Source organism: Thermoascus crustaceus (assembly GCF_041956765.1).
Source record: "Thermoascus crustaceus strain CBS 181.67 unplaced genomic scaffold VTN00scaffold_1, whole genome shotgun sequence".
Taxonomy (NCBI): Eukaryota; Fungi; Ascomycota; class Eurotiomycetes; order Eurotiales; family Thermoascaceae; genus Thermoascus; species Thermoascus crustaceus.
Genome location: NW_027192527.1, coordinates 2,355,066 through 2,374,840, shown reverse-complemented (window position 1 = coordinate 2,374,840; position 19,775 = coordinate 2,355,066). Strand labels below are relative to the sequence as shown.

The window sequence follows — 19,775 nt, the reverse complement described above, 5'->3', positions numbered from 1 at the left end:
ATTTATCAGGAGGGCCTCTTACACAGTATTATCAACTTGAAGGCGGTGTATCCCCTTCGCACCTACAACTGAAAACTGATTCTACCCTCCGGGTTCTCGAAATAATGCCAAGACGGAGATCTACAGCGGGAAAGTTTCAATAGATATCTAGATAGTAAATTGCGTCTTTATCATCACTATCCATGGGTCATTTCGCAGTCCGAAGGATAGCTATGGTCGAAAGTGGAACTTGTCCTTATTCTTGGGCTTTCCCATGATGCCAACGTCGACTTTGAAGAGCCTGCCGCCATATCGGGCCGAGGTTGGAAATTTATCCTTGTCCTCATCTTTGGCCGTCGTTATGAAGAGTTCAGTGCCTACGAATTCCGCGCATGTGACGTTCCGCGTTGGAAGGGAGATCTCCCCGATTACTTTCCCTTCCGGGGAGACGCGGAGCACCTTGCTGCCGCCGTAGACGGCAGTCCAGATGCACCCTTCGGCGTCCATGGCAAACCCATCTGGGACGCCAGAGCCATCGTCAAGGTGGAAATGAACTCTCCGGTTGCTGATGTTGCCGGTTTCTGCGTCAAAGTCGAACGCGAAAATTTTCCCCGTCGGCGAATCCGTCAGGTACATAGTATCGTTCTTCGCGTTCCACCCGATGCCATTGGGGATGGTCATCTTTGTGAGCATGCGATGGAGCTTGAGATCGGGGTCCAGTCTGAACAGGACCCCTTCGTCCGTGGGATCCTGCACCTTAGGGTCGTTCATAGCCCCAGCCCAGAATCTTCCATGAGAATCTACTGCCCCATCGTTGAAGCGCATTCTGTTGACCCGTCAGTCGTTTTCAAAAATCCTCTAACTGCTGTGCACCTAATTGCCTCATATAGTTAAGACGGCTTTTCCATACCTCTCTTCCTTGCCTGGGCCATCTTGCTCATTCCAGACCTGGTGAAGATATGAGAGCTCTCCTGTTTTCAGATCAACAGTAGCAAACCCGTGTTTAGCGCCAACGATGATTTTGTCATCATTGGCATCACCGCTCTTTTCGACGTTGGCAGTAACCCTGCACCCTAGATCAGCAGTCTGCCACAGCAAGCTTGTCACTTCGCCGTGTTTCAGAAGTTTCACGTCTTACCCGATGGAGACAGCCGTATCAAGGGTCCTGAGCGAGTCGGGGCCCTTGGTCAGGTCCACAAAATAGAGCTTCTGCTCCCAGATGTCGACGAAACGAAACTGGTTTCGAGCGTCGTCGTAATATGGGCCTTCGAGGAGGGTCCCGTCGATGTCGATATAAGGCTAGAGGCAGATCAAGGATCAACATGCCGTCCAGCTACCCCAGACAACGACTATTGCTAGAAGCAAAGTCGGTGTTGGAAAGTTCCATACCTCAGTAACCGTCCACCTCTGAATGGTGGACATTATGCCAGTCGGCGGTGGGGGCCGGCCACTCAGATCCTTTCCCTCACACCGAATTGTCTGGTTGGCCGGGGTAACTTTCCAGAGATTTGAATTCTCGAGTCGAGCGAATAGCGGCGAGTCAAGTCACCGTCTTGAGATCTCGAAACTGTGATTGTGGGAGTCGGTGGGACGAGCGTTATCATCACGTTGGCGGTGTCAGGGCTGTCAGCTACCGGTGTGGGATGAGGGGACGCCGCTATAGTCAATAGTCCGCCAGCCAAGCTCACAGCTGTCCACAATAACACAGCGCTAGGATAGCCCACCGCCAACTCTACCAAGACCCAATATTTGGGGCCTGGTCCACTCCTTGCAGTGCAACGACGCATGACAGCGACAGGATACTTTGGAACTGTCGTCATGGCGATATCATTATTCTTAATTCTTGTTACATCCGCGGCGCAGCAGCTTGAGCTGAAGGTGAATCTCCCCAAGTCACTAGAGTCCAAGGCCCGATTCCGACAGTTGTCCAAGGACCAGGTGATGGCGTCCCGTTCATATAGACAACCTCAAAAGTTAGCAGGATCCACTCCACAGAATGGCCTGCGAGACATTCTGGATGCAAGATTCTGCGTTTGGAGTCAGTAGCGCAGCAAGCCAGGCGCTTTCACGGGCTGACAGCTAACTCGGAGCACATCCAAAGATCAGCCATCTCAGTTACCACCGAGAGGGTCTCACGCCGAAGAACCCAGAGACAGGGTAAGTTAGGAAACCGCTCCACGATCTACCCTGCGTTTTCCAGAAAGGAATCGCGGAAGGACTGCGACGGCCGAGTTACAACGTACCAGGACCCGCTCGAGCAATAGGAATCGATCCGATCTTATAGCTATAGCTAAGTGACGGGCAGGATATAGCACCTCGAGACAATCCGCCTAAGTTATACGACCCACCGCTGTTAGGTGAACGGAAATCTGATCCGGGAGTCTGGCAGCAGACAGTGTAACCGAAGACCCGGCGCCTCCACATGCCATGACCCATCGCTACTCCCGCGCCCGTTGGCCGCTCGGGGATGGACGGGATCGCAGCGTCCACCATCGGGCCGTTGGTCGTTAGATCTGACCCAGAGTACGCAGGACGCAGGTCCGCCCTGTGCGGTACAAACAACGGAGATGTACGGAGGTCAGCGATGCATGATTCAAACGACAAAGGGATCAATGACAGGAGTACTCCGTACGCTGGCACAGAAATCCTCCAACGAGTCTAACCCAAGGCCTCGCGGGAGCGGGATCTGGCTGCCATTCCCAGAAAGGATAAAAGGGCAAAGATCGCGGTTTGGATGTGAACCACTGTCACCATCTACGGTGGTAATCGTGAGTCGGCAAAGGTGGTTCTCAGAAAAGCTGCAGATCAACGGATGCGCTACGCAGCACAGCAGCACACCGTCATATCAACCCCACAGAATTGGGCAGTAGTGCGGATGGCTCGTATAAGGAGTACGCAGTAACGGGCCATATCATTCTCCACAGGATCGGTCAATGAGCGTTGGAACTTGGAAGGAGTGGCAGGCAGAAAAGGACGCCGCCAAATGTGACTGTCTCGGACTTGGACCGTCGAGCTTCGGATTCAGGCTTGAAGCGATGCGAGTCTAGAACATTCATGGAAAGGGGAACGATTGTGACTATTACCCATCTCCTGGACATCAGTTTACGCAGGAAGGACGGAAGGTTGCTTTGCCAGAATCAGGACGTGCCGTCGTTTCGTTATCATCGTTGTGTTCCAGGTGAACCCTTACACTGGTTGTTGGATTCGGTGCCTAAGTGAGCTTCTATGGACTACTAGGCCTCTACGATGTACTGCACCTCAGGATACATCACAAGCTCTAAAGCTGCGCCTGAACCTTACCTGGGCAGCTGTTTCAGCACTTAGTCAGCGACCCTGTAGGTGCTGCTTACGCCACCCCCTCACGGAACCCCGTTGTCTGCCACTCCCAAGTGAGCATCCAGACGCCACGGCAGACTGATGAGATACGTTGCATAGGCTGACAGCCTGACGCTGACAGATTGGCCCCCGCGTTTTGGTTCCCTGAATCCCCGAGCCACCTGGCTGCATGGGTGACGGGAGCTGAACGGCTGCCTCACTGTCGAGCAGGGCATCCTACAGGGCCGGGTCTTGCTACTTCCCAGTTGCTTTTGCGGTCTTCGACTGTATTTTTGATTCCTTTTTTTTTTGCCAATAATGACAAGGGTATGCGTCCCTGCCCGACCGTCCAACCATTAGGTCGCTAACCTGTCACATGACCGATTTCGCATGCGAGTATGAAGCACATGTGATGCGAGATTATTATTTGCAGCTGCCAGCGCCGGTTCGCGGGAACTTGCTTCGGCCTTCGTTTGGGCCGCTCATCCATGTACCGCATAGTAGTACAGACATGTTGCCCAGGCGCAGGACCAGGCGGTTCGGATCGAACCACGTATGTACTGTACAGGGCAAGTAAGGAGTACTCGGAACTCATCACGTACGCCACGGTTCGAAGCAGAGCCTATGGGATGGAGACCTGCGCCCTGCATACTCTGTATGGAGTATTGGACTCCGTCCTATATCCATGTATATCACATCTGCTGCTGATGTGCTAGTGCATCCAGCAGCTGCGCTGCAATGATTGCGATCCGCGCGTGGAACACGCCAATACCAAGCCTGATAGGCAGTGATGAAAAGGTGATGCGTCATCTTTTCTTTTCTTGTCTTTTCTTTGCTTTTTCCTTTTCATTTCGTCTCTATTTGCTTATTCCTGATTATTTGTTTCCTGCTGACCGCGTACTGCGCTGTACGCGCTTCTTCTGATTCACCCCCACAAGAAAAGACAACAATTTCAATCGGGACTAACTAGATATTCATCCTTCAGAAAAGCAAGATAAGCTGGCAATGAAGTGCTGGCACAGCATTTCTTTTTTTCTTTTTCACTTTTTTTTCAGATGTGTAACCCAGGTTCAAAGGATAAAAAATACCTTGTTGTCACGCGCACCCCTGGACTGGACGAAACAAGGTGGACAGAAATACCTGCCAAGTATTGTACTTCGTGCATCGGGAACAAGGATGGCGTAGCAGTCTGGATCATGCACCCTGTATTATTACTAAAAGAAACCGGTTCTCAGACATGGTATCCTAAAGTATATATGTTCTAGACCCTCATTCCATGTGTGCGTGTGCGCATCAGACTATAACAGTCACATGTCCAAATCACAATAGTGAAGAGAAAGGAAATTAGAAATAAATGGTAGATTCCATTTTTAGATACACCAAGTGCTTATCTCCTGTTAGAATTCTGATAGCAAAGCCCTCCATACATCGTTGACTACCCTACCTACCTACCTAACCTTATCTACTTCACGAACGTCAGTGGAAAGATTCAACAAGGCCCAACCAAAAAAAATGTACTGTATAAGTACCTAATTCATCGAGCAACTTGGCCCCTAATATCATCGCCTTCCAAGGCCCCTTTCTGGAGCGGCAGCACGTCTGTCCGAGAAATGTATATTTGTGTATCTACTAGGCTTCTAGCCTGGTTTGTGCTCCACAATGCTGGCTCTCTCTCTCTCTCCCTCTCTCTCTGCCAATAGGTAAGACCACCGTATATATAGAAGTCTCAATACCAATCAGGATGTACTTTCTTTTTTGTGCTGGTCTAGGACCAACAGGATGTTTGTTTTCTGCTCTGTGTATGAATATGCTGTACGGAGTTTGGCATGGACATAGCAGATGCAAGTAGGTAGGTAGGTAGATAGATAGATAGATAGATATAAAAGAGGACTACAACACGCCGTACTTTACTGGATGAATTGAATTGAAATGAACAGGAGTAAAATTGCACAACGAAGGAAAGAAAAGAACGACCGGGAAAAATAAAATAGTCTTCGAAGATAGCCGATCTGGTCTGTCTGCCAGCTTGTCATTATTATATTTACTGACTTTGGTACGTACGTATACTGTTTTATTTATGGTGAGTATCTGTCTTCTGTTTTCTCGCTCTGCTCCGCGATGCTCGCTCCTCCGGAAAAGAATAACTAATTTCTTCTCTTCTCTTTTTTTCCCTTATATATATATATATATATAGATAGATAGATAGATAGATAGATAGATAACTTTCATTCCAGCTGCTCTACCTATCTCACACAGTTAACTAACTATTCTGCACTGAAGAGACTTCTTTCTTTTCTCCCCTGGACTGCGCGATGCGATAAAGAACTTTAGAGAAAAGAAGAATAACATTGCTTTGATCCTGGCAATTTATCTCACAGGCTACATCCCCCATGCTGCTGCTGTATGGGGTGTATGTCCAAGAAGCTTCTGTACGGTCTAGGTGAAACTTATGTACATAGGTAGGTAGCTAAAGGGAATAAGACTAATAATATCTTGTAGCTATAGAGTTTCAAATGTAAAACAGAAAGAAATGACGAATATGCAATGAAATACCAGCACTCCGCTACGATTGTACATACAAGAGATATAGATAGAGCACAGATAGCGAACAGAGCAGAAGAGAACATGTAGAATATGTATTATAGAGTATTACCTTATTCCCTCGCCCCATGTAAAACAAACAATCAATCACTTAAATCAGTCAAGCAATTACGTGAGTATCATATTAGATTGGCTCTCCTACCATCCTGCTTGCAGCGGGATGACATTTCCTTAGATGTCACAGTACAGTACGTACACATCAAACTCCACATATTTCCACATTTATCTACACACGCTAGGGACACGACAAGAGAACCAAACAAATAAAATGAAGTTGATAAACCCTACACCTAACCTAATCTTTAGAAGAAGTATATAGATATAATATCCTATCTCTCCTCTTTCCTGATATTCACCGCCTGCCGTGATAGAGATCCCCGGCTGGCCTCGTATCGTATCACTATCCAACGGGGGTTGGCTCAACCGCATTCCAGTTTGGGGGGATGAAGAGAAGAACATCACTTGCTCGCATGTCCGAGTGTCTCTGAGATACATATTAGCCAACCCCATGGAATCTATTTATAGAGGTTGGATGGGGGTGGATGCCCTTCTGATGACAGTATGCTTCGAGGAATCAACCACAACGGGAGACACGGCGATAATGGTCTGTGGCTATAATGCCATCGTCTTTTCTCGGACTATATGTCGAAGCTTTCTTTCTTCATACAAAATTGATGTGTGTAGCTTCTCTGGAGGATTAGAAAATAATGAGCTTGACAAGAGTCGTCCCGGATAAACAGGAACCAATGGGCATCTCTGGCTGCGCTTTCCAGAAAGGATAATTATTATTTTATACTGATCACAGAAAAGAAAAACATAAATCCAAACATGTCATAACAGGATAGCGAATCACTCGGAGCTCTGCCTCAAGCAGAGCCAAGGTTTCTCCCTAAATCATTACTATCCCATCCTATTCAAGCCTACAGTCTCGTCCCCATGTTAACGTGGACGGCCTTGACCTGTGTGTAGGCCTCGAGACCAGCCTCGCCCAGCTCGCGCCCGATACCGCTCTGCTTGACACCGCCAAACGGCACGCGGAAGTCGCTGTCGTTGCTGCTGTTGATCCAGACCATGCCGGACTCAATCTCGGAGGCGACGCGGTGCGCGCGCTCAATGTCCCTGGTGAAGACGGCCGCGCCCAGACCGTAGGTGGTGTCGTTCGCCTTGGCCAGGGCCTCCTCCTCGGTGTGGAAGCTGGCGATGACGACGAAGGGACCGAAGATCTCTTCGCGGTAGATGCGCATGTTGTCCGTCACGTTGGTGAAGATGGTGGGTGCGATGAAGAAACCCTTGCCATCGCCAACGTTCTTGTACGGCTCTCCACCTGCCACCAGCTTGGCGCCCTCGGACTTGCCGCTCTCGATGTACGAGAGGACACGCTCGTACTGCGCCTTGGTGACCTGTGGGCCTTGGAAGGTCTCGTCGGAGAAGGGGTCACCGACCTTGCTGGTCGAGGCAACAACCTCCTTGAACCGGGCAACGAACTTGTCGTAGATGGTGTCCTGGACAAGAAGACGCGAGGTGGCCGTGCAGATCTGGCCCTGGTTAGACATGATACCGATGTGTGCCCATTTGGCAGCCTGCTCGAGGTCCGCGTCCTCGAAGACCAGCAGGGGAGATTTACCACCGGTCTCAAGGGTCACGTTCTTGAGGGTTGCCGCGGCCATCTTCATGATCTGACGACCGGTGGCCGTGGATCCGGTGAAGGCGACCTTGTCGATATCAGGGTGGTTGACAATTGCCGCACCAGCATCTTTTCCAAGACCGTTCAGGATGTTGACGACACCTGGAGGGAAACCAGCCTCCTTGATCAGATTGGCAAGGTAGAGAATGCTGAGAGGGGTCTGTTCGGCGGCCTTCATAACGACCGTGTTTCCACAGGCAAGCGCAGGGCCCAGCTTCCACGCAGCCATGCCCAGGGGGTAGTTCCAGGGGATGATCTGGCCCACGACGCCGATGGGCTGGCGCAGGGTGTAGGCGAACTTGGCGGGAGTGGTGCCGATGGTCTGGCCGGATATCTTGTCAGCCCATCCGGCGTAGTATCTGAGGGTGCTGATGACCTCTCCGAGATCCTCAGCCAGGGCGACAGAATACGGTTTGCCTAGGACTATCAGTGCCTGAGAACTCAGTCAAAACACAAAGAACCAAGCTCACCGTTGTCCCACGTCTCAATGGTTGCCAGCGTCTCCTTATGCTGCTCAACGAGGTCTGCAAGCTTGTTCATGAGATATCCACGCTCCGTCGGGGGCAGCTCCTTCCACGAGGGGTCCTTGAGGGCCTTGCGGGCAGCCTTGACGGCGAGATCGACATCTTCGGCCCCAGCAGCGTACACGGAGGTGATCTCGGACTCGTCACTGTCCAGCGTGAGAACGCGGCCTGGATTGTACTGTAGGATGTTTGGTGCTTCTTACGTTGGGTTGATCGAGACGATCTTCTCGCCGGACTTGGACTTGACAAATTCGTTGTTAATGAAGAGACCAAGGGGCTGGGTGTACTTGCGCCCATTGGGGGCCGTCAGCTCGACCGAGAGGTCCGACATTCTGATATAGGAGCTGTGGAAGCTTCTTCCACGAGCAAAGGGGGTTCTGGACGCAGCAAGAGAGGTCTGCCTGAGTCTGGGAGCTCCACGACAGCGTAGGTGGAAGAAGACGGAGGGGGAGAGGCTGGACATAATAAATACGGCGATAAGCAAGTAGTCTTGATGGAGGGGAGGGGTCTCTGTAAGCAAACAGAGGGGAACTCAGCCTGGCCCAACCAGCGCGCGCGACTCTCAGCGCAACCCCACCATTTCTTCTGTCCGGTCGGATACACTTACTCTTCCCAGGCAATAAAAGGAGCCCCCGCCCGTCTGCAGACTCTGCAGTATCTCTCTCTGTTCGAGCCTGCCGCCCGATTCCCAAGAACCACCAGCATTGGTCGACCTCGCGGCATCCCGAGTTGTTATCTGTCACCATGGCCGACGACGGTCTCCCCGCCCCCGACTCCCACATCGACCACGCCTCGTCCATCCGCTACTGGAACTCCGTCTCCCCCAACGTCAATGGCATGCTGGGAGGCTTTCCCCAGGTCTCCCGCATCGACCTGCGCGGCTCCGCCAATTTTCTCGCAAAACTCCGTCGTCTGCTGCCTGGGATGCCCGCGGGAAAGCTCCCGCTGGGCGTCGACTGCGGGGCGGGCATCGGACGCGTCACGGAAGGGTTCCTGAGCAACGTCTGCGAGGTCGTTGACGTCGTCGAGCCCGTCGAGAAGTTCGCCAATGTCGTGCTCAACGGACCGCTCAAGAAGGAAGGGAAGGTTGGAGATGTCTACATGACCGGACTGGAGAGCTGGAACCCGGACAAGAAGTACGACCTGATCTGGAACCAGTGGTGTGTGGGCCACCTGACCGACGCGCAGCTGGTCGAATACATCAAGAGGTGCAAGGAGGCGCTGTCCGATTCGGGCGTCGTCGTGGTCAAGGAGAACATCTCGACTGACAGCATGGGCGAGGACATCTACGACGAAGTCGACAGCAGCGTGACCCGGACGGACCACAAGTTCCGCGCCCTGTTCAAGGAGGCGGGCATGAACCTGATCAAGACAGAGGAGCAGCTGGGCTTCCCCAAAAGTCTCGGGCTGTTTCCGGTGCGCTTCTATGCTCTGCGTCCGGAGACGTGAGGGCTATCGAAAGACAATATCAATTGGACGCCATCTATAATACAAGAAAAGACAATGGTTCCAACCTCTCAAAACTCATTTACGGCTTATCCTTAGCCTGCCATTCATAGTCAATACCTATGCCTCGTCTTTCTTCTCGGTTTCATCCGCGGCCGCGGCCGGTTCCGCCGGTTTCTCCTGACCATCAGCTGTCGGTTCTGTTTGATCCGCCCCGGTTTCCGTCTGGTTCTGCTTGCCATCGACAGCCGCCTCACTTACTTCAGCAGCCTCAGTGGGTTGGGCGACGCCAGTCTTCTCCTTCTCATCTCCGGGCTTCTCGGTTTTCTCCTTGGCTTCCGGCTCCTCCCCGGCCAGCTTCAAGATGAATTTCCACTGCTTTCTGGAGACTGCAGTGACACTGAGTCGGCTCTGCCTCACCACCTGAAGCTTCTCCAAGGGTCCGCCAGGATTGGCATGTGCCTTCAGCTCATCTAGCGGAACCATCTTCTCAAACTTGCGTCTGAACTCGACGTGGACCAGCTCCCATTTGGGGTTGTCCCGGCTGGATTTGGGGTCGTAGTACGGATGGGCGGGGTCAAAGGCGGACTCTGCCAGTCAGCGCGTTAGCCGGCCCCGTTCTCGCGAGAAAAGCTTGCAGACACTCACCGTCAATCGAGTGCTCTCGAACGATCTCCATGATTCCAACGATACCGGGGACCTTGCAGTTGGAATGGTAGAAGAAAGCGAGGTCACCCTGCCTCATCGCTCGCATATTATTTCGTGCTGTTCCGTGTAAGACGTACTGTTAATATGTACTGTTCGGGAAAAAATGACCTACCAACAGCGTTGCGGACACCTAGAAGCCAACATCAGCATACGTCAAGCCGTGTATTTAGAAAGCATCAACGTTCAATTTAACTTACCGTCCCAGGGCTCCGGCTCCTTGGCCGCGGCCAGATCATCGATGGAGAACTTGACATCCACGCCCTTTTCCAGACGCGACTCAGGTTCCGCCTTCATGAGCCAGTAGGAGCGGCCGTCGTCCTCGTCGTCTTCCTCCTCTTCTATCTCCGGGATGTCGTCGGACGGCTCCTCCTTACCACTCGCAGGCTTTCCAGCGTCCTCTTTGCGTGGGCGTCCGCGCTTTCTCGTCCCGTTCTTAGCGGCGCCTGCCGCGGTGGACTTGGTGTCTTTTCATCGGATGTCAGCAGGACGGAATAGTCAAAACCGAAATAAACGTAGGATAGATAACGCCTGTATTCCACACACCTTTCGGAGTCGTACTGGTATCCTTGCGCGGCCGTCCCCTCTTGCCTTTGGTCGGCGTGGCAGCAGCAGCAGCAGCAGTAGTCGCAGCAGGCTTCTTAGCCTTCGTGACCTCGGATGCCGAAGCCGCAGAAGTACCTTTCGCTGCTGTCACCGTCATTGTCGCAGCCCTCTTAGCAGCAGGACCCTTAGCTGTCGTAGCCTTCCTCTTCTTCGCAGGCGCAGCAGCAGTTGGCGCAGGAGTAGCAGAAGCAGCAGCAGCCTGTCTGCTCGCCTTAATCCTCCTCAACTCCTTCTCACTGGGCCCCCTCTTGGGCCGACTGGCCGCAGCCGTCTCTGCGACGTCAGCGGGCTTGCTGCGCGCCCTTTTGGCTGCGGGCGCGTTGTTGTCGCCGTTAGCATTGGCGGCGGCAGCGGGCTGCCCAGAGATGAAATAGCGCTTGGGTGGCATGTTTTTATTTTATTTATTTTCTTTTTATCTTTTTATTCTTTGGATGACGAGGGGGTGTTTGAAGGCCTGAGGTTTTACCAGCAGAGAGGCGCGCGCGCGGATGGAAGGTTTCGATTGTGTTGCGGTGTGTTTGCGCCTGGCCCTGGTTTGGTTTCAATTGACGCGCTCTAGGTCTTTTCTGGTGTTCTGTTCTCTCCTGGATAGGATAGAACAGGTCGAGTCGCGTTCAATTGGATTCAGTTGAATGGGCAGCTGGTGTTGTTGAAGGCTGCAGTGCTGCGCGGTACGGGGTACATACGAAGGAAGCTTTCTGGAAGGGAACAGGAGCTTCCGACACGACGCGAGCAGCTGTAGCTGCAGGCTCTCTGGGTCCGGGCCGGGCCCCAAGCGCGTCCAGGGGTTAGGTTAGGTTAGGGCTCCGTGCCATCAGCTGCTCTTGGCAACTGTAGCCAAGACCAGATACCTACACCGACTGTATAGTAGTTACGGAGTAGTATACAACATCAGATCCTACAATACCTACCTATTACTCTGTAACTCCTCTGTATATTCTACTCTGTTTCGTACTGTATATGCATCATGCCCCATCACCCCAAAACCTCCCGCCGCGGAGTGGAGGATTGGAGGAAAGTGATCCATCCATCTATCTTCTCTCGAAACATGGGGTGACATGACGTACACCATAGAACACCAGTAGAAAGAAAACAAAACAGAACCGGGGTGTGGAGCTCAGGGATCTTGATATTAATAATAACCATCCAGCTAGCTAATATAATAATCTTTATTTAGAATGAGGGGGATTACACTGGAAAAGGGCAAACTTCCCTAGAGGTGGACTTTCAAAGTCCTATAATTCTAATTTTACTGGGCCCAATATCATATTTGCCCGCACGATATGTAGTAGACTCCCCCAGGCAGCAGGGGAGGGGGTGACAAAAGAGATGGCAACCTACTGTGGACATCTAGTCGCAGCCAAGGGGTTGGTAGTAGTGGTGGTACTCGTAGTCGTAGTGGATATGATACTACATACCGCATAGGATATATTTAGTAGCTAGCTGATGAAGTCATGACTCCGCCCATTCAGGAGCTCATGGGCAAGAAAAAAAAGAAAACCATCTGGACAACTGAAAGAGAGCCATGCAATGCGGGCTTTAGGCATCCACATTGTACAACGGGCTGAAGTGATGGGAGGGAGGATGGCGAGATATTGCAAACCCATGCTGTGGAGATCTATCTACACCAAGACTCTCGGGGAGGGTAGAGCTCATGCGGAGAGCAATGTTGCTGTAAATCATCCTTGCCTGGACTAAGGAGATACATGGAGATACATGATACATGAGGTTATGCAATTGTTGCGCAGATAATTCCCGATAGCATTACTGGGGAGACATGATACAGATGGTAGAAAAGCTAGATGCAACTGTATTGCAGTTTGGTTTTTACCTGATGGAGGTCTGGATGTAGATGTCATTTAGAGATAGATACCCGGCAAGCTCAAGATTCCAAATAATTTTTTTTGCTCTGGCATAAAGTAGCCTTGCTGCAAACAAAGCTATCCACTTTGGATGCACATCATGTTTACACACGAGTCCTCTATTCTCAGCCTGGTATTTGGTCATTCTGTGCTATTATCTTGCTAAGAATAGAAGGAACCTGGTACCCAGAAACCATTCTATAATGTACCTGGGGCGTGAAAACATATATAGTTATAACGTTAACTATAGAATTCGCGGGCAGCTAAGAGCCTACGCTGCTCCAGCTGCTTTGGAGTGCCTGATATCCTTCATCTCTACAACTTCAAGCAATACATGTCGGCTGATCACAGCCTTACTGCGATCTACTGTACCGATGTAATCGCTTTTTTAATTTATGGAGTTGGCGTGTAGCCAGAAAGCTTGGGCAACGGGAACCTTGCTGTTAGGCTTCATAGTGTTCGAGGGCTTATCAAGAGCTTTCGGGGCATGTATGGCCAACGGTAATCGCTGTCACATGCTTCCCCCCCCCCCCCCCCCAGCAGACACTATGGACTTGGGTCCAGGGATTGCACATTTGAAACAATTGAACAAAGACCTTGCGCTTTGTACGGAGACTTGTGCCCGACTTCATCAACTTCTCCGATTCGAGTCCAGGGAATGAATACTTGACCCCTGCATTGTTGCTCTCATCGTTCAAGGAGAAGTGGAGCAGGATGGATTTGGTACCTATGTTATCTTGAATGTTAGATCCGCACAGCCTCAAATGCCTTTAGACGATGACCTTAGCTTGAGGAAGCATGAAAGTTATTCCAGCACAACGTACATACTAGCTGCTCTCCGCATTACAACTACTGCCGTAGCATCTGTATCAGCTACGGCTTGATAAATTCCTGGATGTCCCCAGAACCAAAGAAGCCCTCCGGAGCACAAGTTGCAATCATCAAGGGAGCAGGGGTATGGAGCTGGTTCTCCGGACATTCCAAACCAATGGAGAATCAGAACAAAATTGCAAGCAAGGTAGCATCTCGATGAGACCCTGCATAGGGTGAAACTGGCCGTCCACCCTTAAGACAAGGTTCTCCGGAGTAGTACTCCGTACTCCGTGTAGTAGTAAACCAGCCAGTCATACAACTACCTGATAGTGGGGGCCATTTTGATAGTCCTGTGCCACCGGCAATTCTGGGGGGTAACTGTTTGCTGGGAGTCCAGCCCTTGGCTCACACTGCTTACCTAGGTCCGCAGCAGATGTCTAGCCTAGGTAGTTCGGTATGAGGACGATGGACGAACTGTACGGGGTACTCCGCACGCAGTAGCCAGAAAGCAGAAAGGTTCTGGAAGGGGAATGAGGAGAGAATGCCGATTTGTAATCTCACGGACATCTCCATTCCTTCTGCGGCGTAGGCAGACAAGCTTTGACCTGACAGGTCAGACGCGATACCCAAATCCCCAGGTATCTGCATAACTTACCCGAAGACGTGGTGCCGCATTTCCGATTTCCGTCCCAAAGTGGTCACCGCCCGGGGAGATAGGCTAGATCTTGGTGTGCTAAAGGAACACTTCTCCACTGAAAAATTCGCATGTATCAGGGCCTGGTCGAGGCTTCTGTTTATCGTGTCATATCGCCTGCAAACCCTGCTATTATCGAACTTTTGCTTTCTTGGCCCTGTAAGCAGTCAGCGTGCTGTTGTTATCACAATCTAGTCATCTACCGTACAGGTTAAAAAGTTTGTAAGCAGCGCGCCATCAAGGGAACTCGGCACACCGTTTCGGTTAAGAATGGTGAAGATCCCATGAATCAAGCAGCGTAGTTGTAAATGCTTTCCCCACTCTGATCGATATCCGACCCAGGTTGGGGCCCCCCGGGGCTCTGGCCGTTACGGGCCGAGGAGTCAGTGAGATGGGTAAGCCCCTTCATATAGGTCGTAGGAAGTCCCTTTTTCTTTCTGCTTATCCATGGGTAGCTGTGTCCCAGGAGACTGTGCACTGTTGCCGTCTGGAGACCACCCGCAAAGATGATGCCCACAGGTGATAGGCCTCCACGCGGTTCGAGCCCGGAGGACAGTGCACACTCAGGGAACACAGAGATCACGGTTGGACAAGAATCGCAGGATGTCCATGGGATCACAGAGAAGACCGGGGACGCATTCCAGCCCGAGGAGATAGAGTATCTGTACCTCACATTCGAGACCCCGCTGCCCACGCCCGCGGGCATCTCATCGCCTCCACAACCTGGTCAATCGCCTCCGCCAGAATGCCCCGATCTGAAGCCATACACATCGCCGTTCCTCTGGTCCAGCACCCACAAGACGGTGATAACATGGATCTCGTGCGCCGTCACTGCGTTGGCCGCCTATTCTGCAGGAGAGTATGCACCTGCGACGCCGGTGTTGAGCCCTTGGTGGAACGTGAGCCCTGTCGTGTGTGACCTCGGGATCACCATCTTCTGCATAGGATTTGCGATCGCGCCGATGGTCCTGGCCCCATTCTCCGAGATCAACGGGAGGAGACCCATGTTTATATCCAGCGGTATCCTTTTCACAGGTGAGTCTATAGCTACTATTTTCGGCACCGGATCTCCCCGGATACTAGCAGCGTTGCTAACAGCGATGCTCTGTGGACAGTATGTCTAATCGGCTGTGGAGCCACCAACTCCTTTGCGGGAATGCTCGTCGCACGGTTCTTCCAGGGTGTGGGAGGATGTACGTCTAGAACCCGTTGATGTTATTGCTCTTGGGGCCAGGCTGACTTTGTTTCCAGCGACCTTCTCCACCATGGTTGGCGGTGTCATCAGCGACATTTATCATGCTGAAGACCGAAACACGCCCATGGCACTGTTCTCGGGAGCTGCGCTCTTCGGTACGGGTCTTGGACCGATGCTCTCAAGCATCATCGTACAGCATACGACATGGCGATGGATATATTACTCCCATGCCATTGCCTCTGGCGTATCTGTGGCAGTCATCTTTGTTCTGTTCAATGAGACTCGTGGTAGCGTCCTTCTGAGCCGGAAGGCAAGGGTGCTCAACAAATATTACGAGAAGCTGGAGGAGGCAGGCTACTACGGTGTCCTGATGCCAGCTGGGGAGTCTGCGGAGAAGCAGCGCGTTCAGCGTATCCGGTGGAAGGTCAAGAGTGACGAGGAGCGGGCATCTCTGGCTACGATGATCGGTATATCTTGCTACCGGCCGTTCCGTATGTTCCCCACCCGATTACGCCCATTCCTATACAGTTGTGACTGATATTGTACAATAGATCTACTCTTCACAGAGCCGGTGGTCTTCTTCTTCTCACTCTGGGTTGCTTTCAGCTGGGCTGTCCTCTATCTGCAGTTCGGTTCCATTCCACTTGTCTTCCAAAGCAACCATGGCTTCAATACCGAACAGTCCGGTGCTGCATTTACAGGTAAGTGTTGGAACATGTATTCCCCTGCTGTAGCTCCACGGGTGATATTGATCAGTATGCAGCAATGTGCGTCGGGGCGATTCTTGCGACATTCCTGAGCATCTACCAGGAGAAGGTCGCTCTCAGGTTTGGCAAGTTGTCCTCCACACCGGAGGGACGGCTATACTTTTCGTGCATCGAATCGATCATGATGCCCGCCGGACTCTTCTGGTTCGGTTGGACATCCTTCCCGTCGATTCCATGGATCGTGCCCTGTCTGGCCATTGCGTGCGCGACAATGGGGATTTTCTCCATCTACTTGGCGGTTTTCAACTATCTCGCCGATACGTACCATCGATACGCCAGCTCAGCTTTGGCTGCTCAGTCATGCTGTAAGACTGCTTCCTGACTCGTCGTGTTCCACTTCTGGTCTTTCTGACGGCAATCTTCTAGGTCGAAATCTCCTGGGTGGAGTGTTCCCGCTGGTGACAAATGCCCTGTTCAACAACCTCGGGTATCCTGCTGCGTCAAGTCTCCTGGGTGGAATTGTACGATCCCATTCACCAATATTCTGTTGTTTCTTACTGACACAAGCAAGGGCGCTCTTCTGACGTTGGTGCCGTGGGTTCTTGTCTTCTATGGACCCAAGATCCGCGCGAGGAGCAAGTTCGCAAGCGTATGTAGTTCATTCTCCTGTACTCCCCCGAATCATTTGCTGACTGGGTTCAGGAACTTCTGAACCAGCACTAAACGCACCAAAGCCTGGTCTGCCGTCTTTACATTTCGCATTCCCGGGAATCGATAATCGGGCCGAACTCCATGACCGCTATAAGCCACGCTATTCAGGGTCGGGATCCCGAATATGTATCCTCGACCCCTGATGTTCCCTGTGGAGCCTCGGCGACGGCCATGTCCAAAAAAAAACCATATCATACCAAGCTGACGTGACATGAATATCATGGCCTCTGAAAGAAGCCACGAATCAGGAGTTCTTATGAGTCGAGACCAGTATGGGTTGTTAGCACCTACATACCTACCTAGTCAGGCACTTGGGGAGGTCCCGACCGACATGAGTGGCGACTCGGCGAGGACGGACGCTAGCGGACCCTAATGATGGGCTATCCCGAATTCCAAGGTCCCCGACGAGAAGTCCCCGGGTAGGTGGCGCTGCTTGCGTCCCTGTCACCTGGGTGTGCGGTGCATGCGGGTGCTCGCGGGGCTGCAGGTGCTGGAAACTCACGAACTTTCCCTTCCCCTTTCCTCCCCCATCCCGGACATGATGGGGTCTATGCTTAAACCCGTGATTATGCTTTTGTCAAGGTCATATATAGTCTAATTACTACTAGGATAATAAATAATCGAATTCAGAGACGGCCCGCGTGGGACGAGTTTACTTTCGGTGACCCCTCTGCTTCCACCCCGCGACGGGAGATGCTCAATGGCAATCCTAGCTCCCAGAAACCCCTCTCGTAAAATCGGCCGTACTGCAAGACTTTTCTCGCCCGGTGCCTGTCCGGACAGATGGACAGGATAGATGAGCGATTGCGCCATCGCCAGGTGTCTTCATTGGCGCTCGGGCGGAGAGCCAGTCGGCCGAGCCGTGCCTGGATGCATGTCATTCGGCCGACTATTTCGGGGGAGAGAGGCTGAGTTTGAGCCGTTTGAAGCTGGAGGAGCGTTCTATATATCGGGGTGGTGTATGGCGCGAGAGGATGTGCGGATGAGACGAGATGGACGACGAAGAAAAGCAGGTGTTCGGATGACCTAGTGCACCTGGAGGGATCGTTCGCTGGCGTCCGGAGTCAAAGCTAACGCTATAGCAGTTACCTGATGTAGGACCCCTTCGCTTTCGCGGTGCTACGGCACAGAACGAACATCCAGCCATCCCAGACGACTCGTCCGAGACCGTCGATATCCAGCTTAACCACGGAACCAGAGGGGCCAAGAGTCCGAAGAGGGATGCGCTAAACAGCCCACCATGGATGGCCTCACCGGGGGCCAATGGGCGCCGTTCTGCCGCGGGCGGTGGCCGATTGCGTGATCGCGGGTGGGATGAGCAGATGATGGCAGCGGAGCATCAAACGTGCAGGCGACCGTGGCCACGCAGTGGAGTTGGAGGGGCTGTCGAGGGAACGAGGGGGGCATTGAGCTTCTTTTATTTTGCCCTGCTCGCCCTCTCTTCATCGTCAATCCATCTTCAACTCTCCATCACCAGCTTCAATCCTCCTATACACTCCGGGACCTTTAGGACCTTACGACTCCATCACACTTCACAATGGCTCAGGAACAGCGTGCTCCGTACGTTTTCTTTCAATCCCTTCTTACGGCATTGACCCCGCAGGACATGAACTGACGGGCTTCTGTGCAGTCTCCGTCTGGGCTCTGTTGCCCCCAACTTCGATGCTGAGACCACCAACGGTCCCATCAACTTCCACGAGTTCATTGGCAACAACTGGGTTGTCCTCTTCTCTCACCCTGTACGTTACCCCGCCTGCAACACCGTATCCCCCGTCCGAGAATGAGGGGGGCGTCAAGGGAGCATGCAATTGACTAGAATGGCTGTGACAGGATGACTTCACCCCCATTTGCACCACTGAGCTCGGTGCCTTCGCCAAGCTCGAGCCCGAGTTCGCTGCCCGTGGCGTTAAGCTCATCGGTCTGGTATGTTGAGAATTTTGATTGAGCAGAAACGAGCAACTGTGCTGACGGGTCTCCAGAGCGCCAACGGCGTTGAATCCCACCACGAGTGGATCAAGGACATCAACGAGGTCACCGGCTCCGACCTCAAGTTCCCCATCATCTCCGACCCCGAGCGCAAGGTTGCCTACCTGTACGACATGGTCGACTACCAGGACACCACCAACGTTGACTCCAAGGGTATGCTGTTCTATACTGAGATCATCCGTCCCCTCTCCAGACGCTAATCATACTCCAGGCATGGCTCTGACCATCCGCTCTGTCTTCATCATTGACCCCAACAAGAAGATCCGTCTCATCATCTCCTACCCCGCTTCAACCGGCCGTAACACCGCTGAGGTCCTCCGTGTTATTGACGCCCTCCAGACCACCGAGAAGCACGGCGTCACTACCCCCATCAACTGGCTTCCTGGTGACGACGTTGTCATCCCTCCCCCAGTCTCCACTGAGGACGCCCAGAAGAAGTTCGGCGAGGTCCGCATTGTTAAGCCGTAAGTTCTCCCCGGTGAAGTTTTGAATCCCTGGAAGTCGATGCTGACTGCTTCGTACAACAGTTACCTCCGCTACACTTCGCTGAAGAAGGAGTAAATTTCTTGAATGATGGATTAAAAAGCAACGAAAGTCATGTAATGACATGGATCGGTTGGCAGTCTTTTGATACCTATTATGCAAATTCTGTACCTCAAACTGCTGCTTCACGGCTAGCAATGAATGACATTTTGAAATAAGCATGTCCCTTCTCTGGCAGCGGCAATTGTGCCTTCGCTCCCACTGAGCGTTAACAACTCGTGTGCAACTTCGATGTTGTGTGACAGTACAACACAATGGCCAGGGATTTTCTTCCCAGCGGGTCATGCAGAAATACCACCCCCGCCTCAGGTAACAATCTGTGGAGTGGGCGCTTGTAAATTATTATTTGTAGCCTGATATCGATCATATGTGGTTTGCGTCCGTTGCCAAGGCCCATAGTAGTA

The 19,775-nt window shown here is 52.2% G+C and overlaps 8 protein-coding genes across 8 annotated transcripts; 3 read left to right on the top strand and 5 right to left on the bottom strand.

Moving 5' to 3' along the window:
- Positions 1-210: 210 nt before the first annotated feature.
- VTN00DRAFT_844 (uncharacterized protein) lies at positions 211-1,401 on the bottom strand (the record flags this gene model as incomplete). The annotated part of the gene is made up of 4 exons (XM_069435294.1): positions 211-805; positions 890-1,045; positions 1,118-1,278; positions 1,369-1,401. The coding sequence occupies 4 exons, from the start codon at positions 1,399-1,401 to the stop codon at positions 211-213; spliced, it is 945 nt and encodes a 314-aa protein (XP_069291551.1).
- A 5,414-nt stretch (positions 1,402-6,815) lies between these two features.
- On the bottom strand, positions 6,816-8,434 carry VTN00DRAFT_843 (uncharacterized protein; the record flags this gene model as incomplete). The annotated part of the gene is made up of 3 exons (XM_069435283.1): positions 6,816-7,996; positions 8,050-8,249; positions 8,307-8,434. The coding sequence occupies 3 exons, from the start codon at positions 8,432-8,434 to the stop codon at positions 6,816-6,818; spliced, it is 1,509 nt and encodes a 502-aa protein (XP_069291550.1).
- Positions 8,435-8,847: 413 nt separating this feature from the next.
- VTN00DRAFT_842 (uncharacterized protein) lies at positions 8,848-9,552 on the top strand (the record flags this gene model as incomplete). Its single annotated transcript, XM_069435272.1, has 1 exon — positions 8,848-9,552. One exon carries the CDS (start codon positions 8,848-8,850, stop codon positions 9,550-9,552), a length of 705 nt encoding a protein of 234 aa, XP_069291549.1.
- Positions 9,553-9,669: 117 nt separating this feature from the next.
- Positions 9,670-11,248, bottom strand: VTN00DRAFT_841 (uncharacterized protein; the record flags this gene model as incomplete). The annotated part of the gene is made up of 5 exons (XM_069435261.1): positions 9,670-10,139; positions 10,198-10,314; positions 10,370-10,387; positions 10,455-10,721; positions 10,801-11,248. 5 exons carry the CDS (start codon positions 11,246-11,248, stop codon positions 9,670-9,672), a joined length of 1,320 nt encoding a protein of 439 aa, XP_069291548.1.
- A 2,161-nt stretch (positions 11,249-13,409) lies between these two features.
- On the bottom strand, positions 13,410-14,210 carry VTN00DRAFT_840 (uncharacterized protein; the record flags this gene model as incomplete). Its single annotated transcript, XM_069435250.1, has 3 exons — positions 13,410-13,449; positions 13,954-14,133; positions 14,191-14,210. The coding sequence occupies 3 exons, from the start codon at positions 14,208-14,210 to the stop codon at positions 13,410-13,412; spliced, it is 240 nt and encodes a 79-aa protein (XP_069291547.1).
- A 525-nt stretch (positions 14,211-14,735) lies between these two features.
- Positions 14,736-16,854, top strand: VTN00DRAFT_839 (uncharacterized protein; the record flags this gene model as incomplete). The annotated part of the gene is made up of 8 exons (XM_069435238.1): positions 14,736-15,264; positions 15,345-15,422; positions 15,481-15,915; positions 15,976-16,125; positions 16,188-16,496; positions 16,558-16,652; positions 16,703-16,780; positions 16,834-16,854. 8 exons carry the CDS (start codon positions 14,736-14,738, stop codon positions 16,852-16,854), a joined length of 1,695 nt encoding a protein of 564 aa, XP_069291546.1.
- Positions 16,855-16,942: 88 nt separating this feature from the next.
- On the bottom strand, positions 16,943-18,249 carry VTN00DRAFT_838 (uncharacterized protein; the record flags this gene model as incomplete). Its single annotated transcript, XM_069435227.1, has 4 exons — positions 16,943-17,069; positions 17,142-17,390; positions 17,932-18,023; positions 18,097-18,249. 4 exons carry the CDS (start codon positions 18,247-18,249, stop codon positions 16,943-16,945), a joined length of 621 nt encoding a protein of 206 aa, XP_069291545.1.
- A 130-nt stretch (positions 18,250-18,379) lies between these two features.
- VTN00DRAFT_837 (uncharacterized protein) lies at positions 18,380-19,389 on the top strand (the record flags this gene model as incomplete). Its single annotated transcript, XM_069435216.1, has 6 exons — positions 18,380-18,402; positions 18,473-18,581; positions 18,673-18,765; positions 18,822-18,981; positions 19,040-19,292; positions 19,356-19,389. 6 exons carry the CDS (start codon positions 18,380-18,382, stop codon positions 19,387-19,389), a joined length of 672 nt encoding a protein of 223 aa, XP_069291544.1.
- Positions 19,390-19,775: the final 386 nt, after the last annotated feature.